Consider the following 17,100-nt stretch of genomic DNA (forward strand, 5'->3'; position numbering starts at 1 on the left):
AGGTGGAGACTTCCGGGTTTGATTAAACGCGGCTATGAACCTCAATGTTTGACCAATGGCACAGTTATGGTTAACAAGATTTTTAACTCTTAGGAATATTTTCTAATGTTAATATTTTAATGGAAAGAGAAACAGACACATATTGATGAGTACAATAGATGTCCAAGATCCACCAAGACACACTCAAATTAACACAAATTATACATGGAATTGTACAGGAAACCAGTCTAAGACATGGATGAACTAGTACAACCTCAGTTTTGTCTGAGTTAAATAAAAGAAAGTTGTGGCTCCTCAATGACTTGATATCTGTAATACAAGATTGTATATGATGTCGTATTTCATTGATAAATACTACAGGGTGTCCTCAACATAATAGTGCACATTTATAGACTGCTTTCTGATCACAGGTTAAGGATGACTGCATGACTACAATGTATTATAAAACAAATATATTTATTTAGTATATTTATCTATGAAGAAATAAGCAAACAAAATATATTTTGTATAAATCAAATAAAAGTGACTAGAAAGCAAATGGGTTTAGAATAGCAACTTAAATACAAAAGGTTCAGTTATGAAAAACAACAATGATATATGATTAAAATAAATAAAACAAGCAAAGACTAGCGTCTGCAACACAACAGCATGACTAATAAGGGTAATTATGTGTGATGCTCCCGGAGGGCTGCGGTGGCCTTGTAATTATCTTTTTTGCTCGTATTTTTTTTTTCAAATTGCCTAAAAGTGTCAGAAAAAAGCCAAATAATCTTGAACAAAAACAAAAGAAAAATATTATATTCAGTGTATGTAACGTCCACATTAGAATGACTGGAATTAAAGTGTTTAATTGTTCCTGATTGATCGGATTGTATATCAACTAAAAAGCAAAGTTTGTTTGTTTCCTTTAATTTTTTTCTTCCTGGATCGGGTTTGGAAATCTTTTATTTCCTCATGACTTGGGAAGATTTGTAAATAGATCTAGGAGAAGACGTTTTTCTAACTCTTCAACCAAAACCTAGCCATGGATTTGCCTAAAAGTTCATTATTCAATCGCCATTTTTCCAGAGCTAGAAAAAAAAGGCCCTCTTGCTCAGAACCAACTCAGGCCTGGTTTTAAAAGAAGAGTGGTCTGTAAAGTCACTGTCATCTGATTGTGTAAAAGCAAGACATTGAGTTAATCATGGGATTTACAGTGTCTCAAACATGTGCATTGTTGTAAAGAGAATCCTATCCATAACATTAATTTGACCGAAAATAATTGTTCCATGCGTTTGTGTCTTCTGGTTTGGACTATTGTAACAGTTTATTTTAGTGTCTATTCTGAACTGCTCTAGTAGGAGAACTCACATTTCCAAGATCCTGGATTGGCTGCCAGTTTTTTTCAGGATAAATTTTAAAATTCTGGTTCTTACTTTCAGATCTATACATGGTCAGGCTCCTCCTTACATCAGTGATCTGATCCAGCCTTACACTCCAGCTCGGGCTCTGAGGTCTGTGGATCAGAATCTGCTGATGGTAGCGCGAAGCAAGAAGCATCTTAAGACCTTTTTAGTTGTGCAGATTTTTTCTTAATTATCTTGGGGCTGCTGTGTTTGTATTATGTGTCTTGACCTTTTAAAGTATGCATTTTTTTGTATATTGTTTTTGTTTTGTGTATTGTTTTGATTTTAAAATGCTTTCTGACCAAGGATCTGAGAAATGCATTTTTCAAATAATAATTACTTCTTTACTTACTTAATTGGTCTATTTAGTGTCACCCTACTGGTTAGTTGGTCAGTTCAAAACGTGACATTTGTGCGACGCCATCTAACTAGAGAATGGATGAAGAATGATGGTCAAATTAAATTAATGAAAATAAATAAAAATGTGAATGGAAAGGGACAAACAGAGGAATGTAAGTTCCCTTGAATTGTTATTTGACTGTATATTATATCTTTAGTTATTTTAAACATTTTAGCAAACAATCATAAAAATGACTGGACAAAACTTGTAAAAATACTAGACCTTGTTTTCATAAAAAGGTTGTTCCTTACTAGATGTCCTCAGAGAAAGGACAAATAAAAAGATTGGAACAGATGAGAAAAGAAATGCCTCGACTAAAGAATGTTAACTTATTGCATTTACTGATTAATTGTAAAAAATTGTAAACAAAGTTAAATGTTTATTTTTAGAATATCAGCTAGCTAGGAGAGAACGATTTATCTGTTTGTCATTTATTTAATGAATTTGTTTTTAATGAACTGTATAATAGCTGAGAAAATCCCTCAACTTGAGTTGTTTATTTAATTTTTATTAAATACTGCTCTATAATAGTTTGATATGAAAAAACAATACAAAACGTAAAGACATAAAGACATAAAGACATTTATTGTTTTCAACAGACTTTGACAGATGTAGTACGGATGAGTTTCAAGTTTTTCCAGCAACCTCAGGTTTCACCATCAGAGCTGAATATTGCTGTGTTTATTTGTCTAAATCACAAGAGAATCAAAATCAAATTAAAAAAATCAAATTTAAAAGAGGAAAATCATGGTGTGGCTGACCATTGTTCTCATTAACGCTAAGAAGAAATACACAACAAAAAGATTTAAAAAAAGACTATTTATACAGGAGACACAACTAATTATTACTGTAATTAATTAACTGTAGTTAATCACATATTTGTACACTTAAACATAAGCAACATAGGCGACAGAACTCGTCATGGACAGACGTGGAAGCTCCTTGTTTGGATTAATGTTTACAGCTTTGAAAAGAGTGATACATTGTCATGAGAAATCATCAGTGTGATCGCTTATGAAGTACAACATCAGTGACTTGAACCTGGCAGGCCGCCATCGTCGTGGTGCCCGGAGTTTGATGGTGAGCCAGGAACTTGTCTCAGGGATCAGCGTCCATATTAAGACCCGATTCCACACATTAGTACAGTAACTTCATCCTGATCGGCATAATTAATTCAGTAATTTATTTATTTTTCGTGACTGACGCAGAAACAGGCCTAGATATGTAAATAGTTTTAAATCTTCCACGACACTGCGACAAACATGAGCGGCTACGAGACAGAATGAGTTCCTAATCCACAACAGACATGATGGTTTGTTGTTGTGTTGTGACAAGATGAGGATAAATAATCTGATTCAGAGGCCGGAATGGAAACAATTCTCAGGCAGGATTAGATCCCTTCATTTCGAGCAAGGGAATATGTCACAAATAGTAAAATAAGCGAGAGTGAGACAATTTTGCTTTTGAGTTCAGATGGCGGTTCTGAAATGAGCTAATGCTACAGGACCAGTTTTCTATTCCTATTTATTTATCCCCAGTGGCTGCCACAGTCAGTCCTCCTCCTTCACCTCTCATGATCACCTTCTTCTCACACCTGTCCTCCACATGTTCTCGTTCACCGCATCCATGAACCTCATTCTTCTTCTCCTGTCAACAGCTCTGTAGGTGTCCATAAGATCTCCAGCTCAGACCTTATAAAAGTGCCTTCACTAGGACAGAACCATACTATCAATTTACCAGATGAGGCGCACTAGTTAACAAGACGAGAATCAAACAGGACTTTTAAGAGCATGACTGTAGAGTAGGAGGTTGTTTTACAAACACAAAACAAGGTAGAGGAACTGTGAATGTTTATTTTTCTTCCGGATTTCCGGCCACTGAATAAAAACTCTGGTTATTGTCTTAGAAGTTTAGGTGCAAATGTAAATGCAACTTTTGTTTAGGATACAAACTTTAGCAGCATCAAAACTGTTGTGATGTGATTTGCCTGGGCTTTACTTTGTTACTTCTGTGTTACTTTCTCTCTGTCCTTGACACATGATTACTAGAGCCTCTCTATAGTCATCACCCTTGCAGTTCCATTAATTATGGTTATTTTTTCTAAAAAGAATTTCAGTCAACCATTATTCTGATTCCATGTCTGAGTCAGATTTTCATTCCAGGTTTTTTTCTTGTGTGTTATCTGGTCTGGTCTGGTGTTGCCTTTTATTTTTACGAGTTTTTTCAATGTTTGTTTGCTTGTACTACTTTCTAATGTTTATTGTTAAATTGTCAAACATTATCTTTTGCTTTGAGTTAGATTTGTTTGTGACAAGATGTGTTCTTAAGAGAGTCTGAGGTGATAATGAAGGACACAGCTAGCTGTATTTAGATGGAATAACAGAAGTTCTATAATTAGGTAATAAGAAAAGTAATTGGAAAAATATTAATCAAAACTGTAGATGTCTAAGGGGAAATAAGTCTATATAAATAAGGAAATAACTATGTCTAATTTATTTGAAGATTTTTTTTTTATTATTAACTAATTGAGGCACTCCTGACATGCTGTATATTAAAGTGTTTCTTTTGTGTACGGTGTTTTTTACATGTTTACATTAAAATCAACAAAATGGTAAAAAAAAAAAAAACTAAATATTGCTAATGTTGTCTGGTTTGAAGCTGTTTACACCACATGTGCAGTAAACTTTTGTATGGTTGTTATGTCTGATCTCCCGTGTATGTATTATCTTAAACTGATTGTATGTGTTGTTTGGGACTTCAGTGCTACCACTAAAAATTCACAACACAAAAAAAAGACATGGCACTTTTAACGTTCTCCTACACTATTTGCGCTAAATACGTTCCTCCCTCTTACTTGTTAAGCTAAATAATTAAAAGTAGGCGGGACTTAAAGGGTTAGTTCAACTAAACTTCACTCATTTTCAACTCACCCTCATGTCGAATAAATGTTGGGATTATTTTCAAAATGATGTGTTCCTTTTTATTATAGACAAAAATGTATTTTCATTTTAATGTAGTGACTCTATGGCCTTTTTGTCCAAAAAGACACTTAAAAACATCCAAATCCCTCCGTGGTGCTGGTCTGTAACGTCCATCTCACCTGTACAGTTTAAACTCCACATTTTCTTTTCCATCTCCCGGGACCTCCAGGTCTCCACCTCCAGAGCTGCTGCTGTATCCAGGATCTCCGCCATGTCAAGGATCAAAATTTCACTCCATGACCCTCTCTTGACTCAACTGTCCTAGTCTATACTCTCATATTTTCTCACTATATCCTCCCTCACCCTTTTCTCCATCCATCTGTCTACCCACCCCCCCATCAGCCTTCCCAGCCGGTCGAGGTGTTTGCCTCCTAAAAGGAAGTTTTCCCTCGCAACTGTCACGCTATGATTCACTCATTGTTAACTTGCAGTTTTCCTTTTCTCCAATATAGTCCTACTTAAAAAGTGTCTTGAGAAACCTTTGTTATGATATGACACTTTGAATAAAATGTAATCGCTGCAGCTGAAAGACTGAGATATTCCACTAAAAACAAACTTAAATATACAGAATTGTTATCGGTTTTTCTTGGGGATGAGCTTGACCAATCAACATTGAACCTGGATGGGAGTCTTCAAAAATGACTGAAAAAATGAGACTAGGTGATTTCAGTGGAAGTGTTGTTGACCTGGATCGTCACAATGTGGTGACCCTGGGTTGTCTAGAAAAGACCAGATCAGAAATGAATAATAATCTGATCACGTCAATTTTGAAATCAACATTAGGACATGTGTTAAGGATGGATGAATGAAGACATGAATGTGTGAGGAAGGGTTGAGGAAAGGTGGAAGACTTGATATCGTCATGACTTTTTCTCAGGTCGGTCCAAACCATCTGGCCTTCCTCACTAACCCCTGCTGTTCTACTTGCATAAACCCCTCATCTGAGCTTGTGCTAACATTTATTTCCATGAACTGAGATGACACAAGCCCGGAGCAAAATCTGGTGATACGTTCTGCGTCCAAAGAAGATGTATCCCGATGTTTATCGAGCTCACATTAGCATTATCGAGTCGTTGCATCAATGTTTGCGGTCACGGCGAGTTGGTCGTCAAGTATCAGAGCCGGGCTCCTGTTGTCAAGGGTGATGCGGGCGACTTCTCTGAAACAAAAGCTGCTCTGTTTTGTCAAGGTTGAGTTTCAGAAGCAGACAAACTGAGATCTGGCTGCCACACTCGGACGTGTAAACGAGAGGATAAGTGTGTCATCAGCCGAGCTGTGAATAACTGAATTGAGCAAGTTCGTACCAACTGAAGTCTTTTGTTAGAAAGAGACTTTTTCGCTTCTTCGCATTTCTCTTCTTACAATCTTCAGAATAAATTCAGAGCTTAATATGCTCTTTTACTGAACCGCCACGAGGTGCTTGTACACACTGGGGATGAAAGCCCGGATGGTGCTACGTGAGTCTGATATCAAAGGATCTCTCCTGCCGACACGGACAGGCGTCATGCTCCGGGCCGACTGGACCTACAGGTAACATTGAGATGATGAATTTAGCTCAAAAAAATTCATCATCCGTGCGTCATTCACACTGAAATGTCAAATCGACTTGAGCGGGATAACCTGATTCTCCATAGAGAGCGATGGCATAATTAAAAAGACACCATGAAAGAAAGCACGGGGGAAAATGGATCCGGGCATTTTAAGTGCTGCAAATCTCTGGTAAGACAAACTTAATGAGTTTTAAATTGGAAATGTAAAAATGCCCAGCATTATTTTTTTATTTTTTGGGGGTTTCTTGTTAAAGGTGCTTGATGGCTTTGTCTCGCCGTCTTCTGCCGTGGTCAACCAGCTGCTGAGATGTGGAGCCGCGGCTCTCATCGTCGGCGCCGTTTTGATGTTGTGCGCCTCCACGGCGGCGCTCTACCTGTGGAGGGACGGCGCTAAGAATGTAAGTGTTGACAAAGGATTATGCTGCTGTTATTACTCGTCAAATAGAAGAAAGGGAGGATGCCGCTGCCGAGGAAAATAGATTGAGGAGGGGGGCAACTAAATTGAAAATATGATTAAATGGAGTTTATTTCCCTTGAAATTTCAGCTTCGGTGTATGTTAATAAATGTGAGAAACAGAGTGTGAAAATGATTGGCTGCTCAATTATAGATAGGAACCTTCATATATACAATTCAAAAGCTGTATGACTAAAGGACATATTCAAGTGAAAGCCAAATTTCTATCGATGGTTTATCGCTGTGTGAAGACGCAATGCAACCATTCAGCGTTCATTAATACTTTATTATCGTTGATAGCTGAATGAAAGCTTTTTTTTTATATAATAAATGATTCATAGTCAGTTTCCAGCTACTCCATGACTTGGGGTGGGGTGGGGGGTCCAAACTTCTCTTTCCAAGACACACTTCTCTGATTTATTCATCCCACCACAATAAAAAGCGCATCCTGATCATTTCTATTTATAAGTCCAGTCCTAATCATACTTCTCGGTGAAGGTTTCAGGGGAGAGAGTAACTCCATTAGGTCATGAGAAACGGGGACGAAGAATGAACACACATGAAATATAAATCAAATATCTCATACTTGAAAAAATGTAAAACTTATGTATGACATCGTAAGTTAGGAAGATTTCCAGAATTTCAGCCCCTATTGTTAATTTTAAGTGGTTTTCAAAGAGGGGGAGGAAGACCTGCGAGAAAATCCAAATATGTCCAATTTCAAAGGATTTAATACTTTTTTTTAATACATATTAGATTCTTTTTTTTTGGTCCTTTAGTTTTTCAAATGTATTCTTTAGATCAGGGGTCCTAAACCTTTTTTGTACCGGACGGGTTAATTTTCAGGATTATATTCGTGGACGGACATTCAGAAAGAAAAAAAGTAAAAAACAATAGCATGACATGCAACAAAAACTACAAAGTGCATGAAAAAAAAAAATTCATTATAACGCTGAATCAGCAAGAGCTCTGGGCTGGTTACAACAAAATATTTGTGGATTTGCATCTATGTGTATTTGATTGTATGCTGACGATGTTGTTCCTTATGTGTGTGTCTTTTAGAGACTTTATGTCAATGTATGAGTTTGTGTTTAAGCATTATGTTTCAAAATATTTTGTGTTTTACTCATTTTCACTAGTCAAAAGTCACACGCAAATGTCATTAGAGAGTTTTTTCAAAATAAAACACCTTCCAGGCAGTAATAATCAATAGAACAGATTGTATGTCTTTGCGGCACGGTAACAAATGTCTCACAGACCAGTACTGGTAACAGAACACGGGGGTTGGTGACCACTGCTTTAGACCATCCTTTGTCATTAATAAATGTGTAATTTCCATTAAAGCAATTTCAATTTTTCTCCTTTTCTTAAGACCCTTGCTAAAGCAAACCTACATACTTGACTATCCCGGACACCGGCGAGTATTTTAGCCAGGTTTATCAATGGTTAGTTTACACCACTCAGACTGATCATGGTCTTTCAGTGGAACCTCGTTTTTAAGTAGGGTCACAGTGCGATGCGGAAGACTCTCCCACTCTGTCACAACAATGGGCATGAAAGGAAAAAGTGATGCATTTCATTTGCTAATACTGCATAAGTAACATCAGCATTTATATTCATCAGCACGCCCGCACCTGTTTGCTGTTCAGGCGGCAAATATTTACATATTTATATACACTTTTTGGACTTAATATTGCAGTTTATTTGTTCTCTAATGAGCTCGTCTGTAGGGCAAACATCCCTCTCTGCGTCTCAGGCAGCAGCTCCTGTGGTGCTTTGTTCACTTCTCCGTCTTCTTAAAAAGAAGCAACAACAAAGATTACGGCGCCGGCAAATAACTTAAGCAGTAATAACCTTGTTTTCCTGAATTTCACTTCCACCGAGTTTTCTGCCGCGCAATTTGCATAACTCGACTAATCAGTCATTTAATGTCCCACTTTGAATGCCGGCAGGTTTATAATGTTCGCTACAGTATGAACATCAATGGAGAGGTGAGGGAGGGCTCGGTGGAAATTGATTCTGACAACAACCTGGAGAGATTTAAGAGTGGGAGTGGAGCCGAGGAAGCCGAGGAGATTCATGACTTTCAAATTGTGAGTGATTTTGTCCTTGTTCTTTCTTCCTGAGACGCTCAGCTGAGACTGTGTGCTTAGCAGGGAAATCAAATCATGGAATGTACTGTAAACATCTTTGTGATTCGGCACAGGGGATGACTGGAATCCGGTTCTTCAGCGGAGACAAGTGCTATATAAAATCCCAAATCAAAGCCAACCTTCCACCCATGGGAGCAGAGAAGAGAGACTCGCTGCTGTTTGACCTGGTAAGGGCGCACGTCTTAACTTACCTTGTCATGCTGTCCCACTGAATCTTCCGTCTTCTTCGGTCTCCTCCCACCTGACTAATTCAAACCGTCTATGTGGTTTTCACCGACAGACAGATGAAATCATGCCGGTGAGGTTTGACGAGCACTTCCTAATTTGGGTCGCATCAGAGCAGCCGCTGAAGGACACCGGTTTCCTGAGCAAGAGAATCTTACAATTCTGTGGAAAGCGTCCAATTTACTTGCTCCAGCCTGATGTTCAAAAAGGTTAAGCTTTATTCTTTAAAAAAAATGTGAGAATTGTTCGAACCCTGAGGAAATAAAGGCTTGAATCCTCAGGGAGTTTTGAGCTAGAAGAAATAAAACTGAAAGAAAAGAAGACACTTAAAAAAAAGGAAAAACAAAAACAAATTGAAGAATAAATTTGAACAAATTGAAAACTTTTTTTAACAAAGCAAGAAAAAATGTCGATTCTGACAATAAATACAGACGGAAAATCAATAAAAAATAAACAAATTGTCTTTATAAAAATTGTACAACTTAAAATAAGTATTGAATCTCAGTTTTTCAATCTCAAAAATCAAGAAAATGGTAGGATAGATAATATACCAACCGAATGTTGGACATAAACAAAATGACCCAGAAAATATAGTCCTGGTAAAAATAAATTGGATTTGAGGCGGAAAACAAATCAAAGAAGATGGGAAAAGATTATCCAAGAAAACCTTGTTACAACTGTCTTTGTATAAATTTACATCTCATGAAAAAAATAATGAGGAACAGATTTTGAAGCTGAATAAAAAGACAAGACCAAGAAGAACATTATTTAAATGATTTCAGTCATTTTTAACATGGGAAAAAAAAATTTGCCTACAATTTTAACATTTTTAACCAGAGCGGATTAAGGGACACACATTTTTCTGGGCAAAACAATTGGCTTTTTTTTGTGTCTCACTGATTCCAGTTTGATATTCATAAAGTTTAAGCTGGATACTTCAGCTCACACTTAAATATTAATTCACTGTCATAGAAAACTGTGTTATTACCACAAAACATGTGTATTTTTCACATTATTGTCAAATCTCATCCTGTTCGTCTGCTGACACACTTGCGAAAACATCAGTGGAACACTCAGACATCACGCACCAGTAAAGTCGTACACTAAAAGAGGTCTGCTATTGTATTAAAAAAGAATGACGTTCAAATATGCAGGAGCCTCGTATCACTGCTGCTAATTGAATAATTTACAACATCTGAGACAGTTTTAGCAGAGCAGGAATCGAGCTCGGAGGACGTCATCGTGTGGATGTTGACCCAAAACTCTGGCCTCTGGTGACTGCAGGAACAGATGGGGGGAGAAGAAAGAGGGACTCGGAGCGAGCCAAGAGGCAGTTTAACATGGAAGAGACGGAGGAGAAGGAGCCGGGGAGTCGAGAACCAGAGGATTGGAAAGAAGAGGAAGAGGAGGAGGGGACGCAGTCCACTGTGGGTTCTGCGTTCAATCCTCAGAACCCCTATCATGTGAGAACCTTCAGCATCATTGCATATGATAAACAGCCTCCGAGCTGCTGAATTCTTGATCCGACATCAAGGGGCGTTTACCGAGGCCCTGGAGCGACTTTTTAAATTCCAGTGTTTTGACAACAATTTTCATCTCGCCTTCGACGGCATCCGAGTGCCAGGCTCGTTAAAATTGCATTTTGAACATCGAACAACAGAAAACGCTGTGGAATGAACCTGAGCTCGGTCTCTTGGAGCTGTTGAATTTGCCAAGTTGAGAACTTGTGAACTAAAGCGAGGTCCCATTGCTCATTAAAATTCATTCTGCTGGAAATAGTATTAAAATCACATGTTTGAAGGAGTTTGTCAGGGAAATTAACTGACCTTTTTTTATTTTGTAACGTGGCTCACGGAAAAATGTATTTCACGATTTGCAGCGCAGCCCAGCGCCCAGCGAAGGAGGAGCCATGACCTTTGACAGCATGCTTGACCATCAGGGGATCTGCTGCTCAGAGTGCCAGCGCGGCTACACTCACTGTCAGAGAATATGCGAGCCCCTCCGCGGCTACTGGCCCTGGCCGTACGACTACAGAGGATGTCAGGTGGCGTGTAGGGTCATCATGCCCTGTCGCTGGTGGGTCGCACGTATGATGGGCATTGTTTAGTCATTTAACTTCTACACGGATTAGTGACACGTGTGAGTGTCAGCATACATTTCATGAACTGTGGAGCTAAGTTTAAGTTTTTGACCTGAATAAAGAATAAATCATTTGCTAAAAGAGTATCTTGGGCTCTTATATTTGGTCGTAATAAGAAATGTCACTGAAGAAGAGGAGGAAAAAAAGAAGAACGAGGGATTATCTTGTAACTATTGAATGTCAAGGGTATAGATAAGGTTGAAAGTGGGATTTTTCGGGGAAACAAACTGTTAAAAACGCTTTTGAATTAGGATTTTTTTTTTTTTTTACATCTTTTTAAATATGGAAAATAAATTAATCACAATTATAAATGAATAAATGCAGTTTTAAATATAAGAAGGGGTAATCAATCAAAAGAAATGCATAAAAAAAAAGGATTCAATAGTACGTCCATAAAAATGAATCTAATTAAAAAGTTTTTGTGTACTGCAACAAAAAAGAGAGTAAAACCTTTTGAATGGTGATATTTGTATATTTCTGAGCACATACAAGAGAAGGCTGTTCTATAAAAACAAATGAAAAATGAAAAATGAAGTAAAATAAAAAAAAACATTTGAAAGCAGAACAAAACCTTGTGTTCAATTCAATCTTAGCTGCGAACAGACCTTATATATATATATATATATATATATATATATATTTATAATTTGTTTCATAGGACTTTAATATCTTCCATGTTGCACTTCATGACATCCTGTAATAGAATGGAATATTTGTCAGTTGGCTCAAAAGGATCATTAACCTTTGTCTCGTCAATAGAGCTGAATAAATCCTAACCCACAGTCCCTGCTGTCGTCCACTTATGTGTTCTTGAGTGGGTCACATGATGTGTTCACGACCTCCCTCGAGCTGCTCTGATAGAACCAAAGTGACAGCGACGGTTGCCACAACTTCCATCGAAGGCTCGAAAAAGGGTTTGAGGGCAACGCAATTTCTGCACAACTGACATCTGCACTGGAGTGAACTAATGTGAAATGAGTGTCTAACGACAGTTGGGAGGTTGAGATGTGGAGAAAAAAAACAAACAATTATATTTGCAAAAAGGATCGTCGATGCCTCGAGAGTAAAGTTTTGAAGCGGAATCAAAGAAAATGGGATTTCTATCTGTAAAGCCAGATGCCAACTTTCTAAATAATAGAGCGAAGGCATGTTGCGATCAGGAAGATTTCACAGAGGGTGATCCGGGCACATCAAATTACAACAGATGTGAAATTGCACCATATCTGCCAATGAAGCCGCATTGAATCTCTGAAGCCGCGCGTGCAAACAACACAAAGAGATGCTTGTCTCTCCGCGCCGAGATTTTTCTTGGTTTTCACACGGCTAGAGGTGCTTATCACATCTGCGGCGCTGATAAGATGTCGTCTTGGCTTCCGTAGGCTATATAATATTAATCCCTCTCCCACGTCTGCAAATGCACTTAAAGGAAGGTGACAAGCATGACATATCCAGGACCTCCTGATGGCTCATGCTCTGGAGTGCAGCCGCTCAAAAAGCCCCAAGTACCCTCAAGTGATGTAAATTTGCAGGGGGAGTCCAATTTTCATCACAGCACTGTCACTGCCATGGTCATTAAACTAAATCATCCTGCTGTGTGTCTCAGAGCTCCCATTTTAAAGTCCCTTCAATAATGGAGTTATACTTGGACTGCAGATTGCAGCTCGACGGTGAATGTTTGACCTGGCAGTGGCTGGAAGGGGAATGGGAATGATGTTTCAAGCTAGGGGAGATCAGAGGGAGACACATGTACAACCGTAAAAGATTATGATGTGACAGGTTAGCAGCTCGAATTTCATTTGCGCCCGTTGAAGGATCTATTCCCGTCTTTGAAGAAAAGAAGATTTGTGATTAAAAATAGTTGACTAAACTGTCATTTACATTAGATGTTTAGTTGTAGTCGTTTGTCTTAAGACCCGTCTCCTTTTGGTCACCATGGTCTTGTTCTAGTTGTTGTTTGGTTTTTTTTTCAGTCTCAGTCTCAAACATAAAAGTAAGTAAGTAAAGGTTATTTGTAAAGTTTCTAGACCAGGGTCACGAAGCGCTTTAACAATCGAAAGCAATAAACAGTTAAAATATATACATTAAAAGGCCAAGACACATAAAAGAAGCACAGGAGTCTCAGAAAATCAGGGAAAAGCACAAATAAGAATGTCTTAAGATGTTTCTTTAAGGAGTCACTAGACCCTCTAAACACAAAGAGAGAGGAAGATTGTTCCAAAGCTTAGGAGCAACAGCCTGGAAGGATTTCTCTCCTCTGATCCTGAACCGTGTGCGAGGAACCATAAGTAGATTCTGATCCACAGACTTCAGAGCCCGAGCTGGGGTGTAAGGCTGGATGAGATCACTGATGTAAGGAGGAGCCTGACCAACACTAGCGCTGGGAAGTAAGAACCAGAATTGAAAATTGATCCTGAAAGAAACTGGCAGCCAGTGAAGAGTTTTAAGGATCAGAGAAATGTGAGTATTTCTACTAGTGCTGTTCATAATTATCGCTGCAGAGTTTTGTATTAACTGCAGGTGGGACAGCTATGTCTTGTTTAGACACGAAAATAAACTGTTATAATAGTCTAAACGAGAAGTTTCGAGATTTTTCTTAGTTAAAGGAAACAGTTTCTGGTCAGTTTTTCTGCAGTGTTGAACTTGATACATGTCTTGGTCAAATACAAGAGCCAGGTTTCTCAGGCTCAGTTTGACTGACTGGCCAAAGTCACCCAAGTACTGACTCAACCCTGGAACATAATCATCAGACGCAATAACCACAGTTTAAGTTTTGTTCACAATTAGCTGCAAAGTGTTTTCAAAAGTTAAAGTCTAAAGATTGAGATTGATCTTGGAGCATACCAGAGCTCCTTACAGTCCACACTGATATTAAATCACAACAGCACAATATCGGACTCAAGTAAAATGGAAGATTAATTGAATGTATTATGTTCTTGTTTCTTCTGATTTGAACCTACTCCTCTTTCGATCTTCTCCTGGTCCTTCCTTTTCAGGTTAGCAGCTTGAATTTTATTTGTGCCTGTTGAAGGATTATTCAAGTCGGTCTTCAAAGAAATAAAGATCTGTGACAAAAAGTAGTCACCATTCTGTCGTTAACATTGGACAATTATCTGTGCTCATGTTTCTCAAGACAGTCAACTGAACACTAGTTTGTGGACTTGACGGCCTGGTCTTCTTCTTGTCGTGGATTTGGGTTCTCTCTGTCTCACTTAGTCTTGGACCAGAAAAGGGTTCTTGGAGCATACCAGACCCCCTTACACTCTACGCTACAGAGATCAATTTACAACAGCATCAAAGTTGAAAAGAAAAACAAGGTTTATTGTACTATGTGTATATTTGTTTGGATTTCAACCTACTTCTCTTTCTATATTGTCTTCTTGGTCTTGGTCTTGGTCTTGGTCTTGGTCTTGGTTTTGGTCTTGGTCTTGTATTGGTCTTGTATTGGTCTTGGTTTTGTCTTGACTTGATTTTGTCTTGACTCGATTTTGTCTTTGTCTTATCTCGGTCTTGCCTTTGGTTTTGTCATGGTCTTGTCTTGGTCTTTGATTTGTCTTGGTTTTGTCTTAGTCTTGTCTTGGTCTTTGTTTTGTCTTGGTTTTTTCTTGGTTTTGTCTTGGTTTTGTCTTGGTTTTGTCTTGGTTTTGTCTTGGTTTTGTCTTGTTTTAGTCTTTTCTTGGTCTTTTCTTGGTCTTGTCTTGGTTTTGTCTTGTCTTGGTCTTGTCTTGGTCTTGTCTTGGTCTTGTCTTGGTCTTGTCTTGGTCATGCCTTGGTCTTGTCTTGGTCTTGTCTTGGTCTTGTCCTGTACTTTTCTTAGTCATGTTTTCTTGTCTTTTACTTGTCTTGGTCTTGTCTTAGTCTTGTGTTGTACTTGTCTTGGTCATGTCTTGGTCTTGTCTTTTACATTTATTGGTCTTGGTCTTGGTCTTGTCTTGGTCATGTCTTGTTCTTGACTTGGTCTTGTCTTGGTCTTGCCTGGGATATGTCTTGGCCATGTCTTGGTCTTGGTCTTGGTCTTGGTCTTGGTCTTGGTCTTGGTCTTGGTCTTGGTCTTGGTCTTGTCTTGGTCATGTCTTGGTCTTGTCTTGGTCTTGTCTAGGTCTTGTCTTATATTTGTCTTGGTCATGTCTTGGTCTTGTCTAGGTCTTGTCTTGGTCTTGCCTTGGATATGTCTTGGCCATGTCTTGGTCTTGTCTTAGTCTTAGTCTTAGTCTTAGTCTTAGTCTTAGTCTTGGTCTTGGTCTTGGTCTTGTCTTGGTCTTGTCTTGGTCTTGTCCTGGTCTTGTCTTGGTCTTGTCTTGGTCTTGTCTTGGTCTTGTCTTGGTCCTGTTATTGTCTTGGTCTTGTCTTGGTCCTGTTATTGTCTTGGTCTTGTCTTGGTCTTGTCTTGGTCTTGTCTTGGTCTTGTCTTGGTCTTGTCTTGGTCTTGTCTTGGTCTTGTCTTGGTCCTGTTATTGTCTTGGTCTTGTCTTGGTCATGTCTTGGTCCTGTTCTTGTCTTGGTCTTGTCTTGTACTTGTCTTGGTAATCTCTTAGTCTTGCTTTTGGTCTGTTCATGGTCTTGCTATTTCTTATTTAAATTTGAATAATTAAGAATGTATTAATTTGACAGGGATTTGAGGACAGTCTGGACCTCCAGACTCTAAGACCTTTAGAAAATGTTTATAAAGAGACAATGAACAGAGCATTAAAAATAATGAGTCATATCCAACTTTCCAGACATAAAAACCTCTTTGTTATGGCCTAACTGCTTACTTTTGCTGTGGAAATCAAACAAACCTCCTGCCAGTTCACAGTGGCTCAAAAATAACATTGCCTTTTTGAAGTTGGAGAAACTGTAATTACCAGTAAAAGGTAACTTTTACTGAGCGACTTTTCAACCAATGGACAATCATTGCTTCCATGTTTTTAATTCTCTGAAATGACTTCATGAAGACTGGTGCACTCGTACTGTTGTTATTATTTTTTAATTATTATTGTTATTGTGTGCGACAATAGACAATAAAAGGGGAAACGATGTATCTTGCATATACAGCATGTCAATAAGAAGGGGGATCTGGAAAAAATAAAAGGCAATTTAACTCTACAAAAAGGGCCTACCAACAAAACCATATAAAATACTATAGTGTCAGATTATAAGCTTGTACTTCACCCTTGTGTTGCCTTTGGGTCAAGGTGACAAAGGGGCTGAAAAATAAATGTGTTTGAGGAATCCCTTCTAGGTCAAGGTGAAAGACCCCCACTGCATATGTTTACTGGAAGACACTCTGGGTCACCTTGACCCAAAGATAAAACAAGGGTCAAAGTTCAATAGACATACAATTTTAAGTTATTTTGGTATCAGAGAGACAGATAAGATATTTACTATATAATAGCTCAGTTTAACACACATCATTCACATTACACAACTGATTCATTTGGGACTAATACATAATATAAAGGGTCACATTTGACCCACAGGTCATGCATTACAGCAAAACAATCACTAACCAAGCAAACACATGGAATAATCAACAACTGGTGTACAAGTCGGATCAGTAAACACAAACAACACAGTTTAGGCTGGTGTTGTTCAGGGTCAGCAAAGCTCTGAAAACAACACACGAGTCAGACGGATGAGAATCTGTGGACATGAAAGCTCCACTCCTCGCTAACACGGGAAGAGATTTAACAGCAGTCAAAATACAAAACTCCGAACAACAGCACTTTTCCTAACCCGAGGCCTTCTTTTCTAAAAAAAAAAAAATCTTGTTTCCTTTTCCACTGCTCTTCTGTGAAGAGAGACGTACCCCTGTTGAGGAGAGATGACAAATGTG

At 38.4% G+C, this 17,100-nt stretch overlaps 1 protein-coding gene across 1 annotated transcript; it reads left to right on the forward strand.

The window, feature by feature from the left end:
* Nucleotides 1–6,428: 6,428 nt before the first annotated feature.
* On the forward strand, nt 6,429–11,255 carry cnmd (chondromodulin). Its single transcript, XM_087803450.1, has 7 exons — nt 6,429–6,485; nt 6,571–6,714; nt 8,723–8,863; nt 8,977–9,090; nt 9,204–9,357; nt 10,433–10,611; nt 11,028–11,255. The coding sequence occupies exons 1-7, from the start codon at nt 6,429–6,431 to the stop codon at nt 11,253–11,255; spliced, it is 1,017 nt and encodes a 338-aa protein (XP_087659576.1).
* The last annotated feature ends 5,845 nt before the right edge of the window (nt 11,256–17,100 follow it).

Source organism: Callionymus lyra, chromosome 12, assembly GCF_982586985.1.
Source record: "Callionymus lyra chromosome 12, fCalLyr1.hap1.1, whole genome shotgun sequence".
NCBI classification, from domain to species: domain Eukaryota; kingdom Metazoa; phylum Chordata; class Actinopteri; order Syngnathiformes; family Callionymidae; genus Callionymus; species Callionymus lyra.

Excerpts from the sequence above, each read along its gene's own strand:
- cnmd (XM_087803450.1), top strand. The coding sequence starts at position 6,429 with ATGAAAGAAAGCACGGGGGAAAATGGATCCGGGCATTTTAAGTGCTGC. Across the intron at positions 6,486-6,570 it reads TTAAGTGCTGCAAATCTCTG|GTGCTTGATGGCTTTGTCTC; the intron begins GTAAGACAAACT and ends TTCTTGTTAAAG. Across the intron at positions 10,612-11,027 it reads ATCCTCAGAACCCCTATCAT|CGCAGCCCAGCGCCCAGCGA; the intron begins GTGAGAACCTTC and ends CACGATTTGCAG.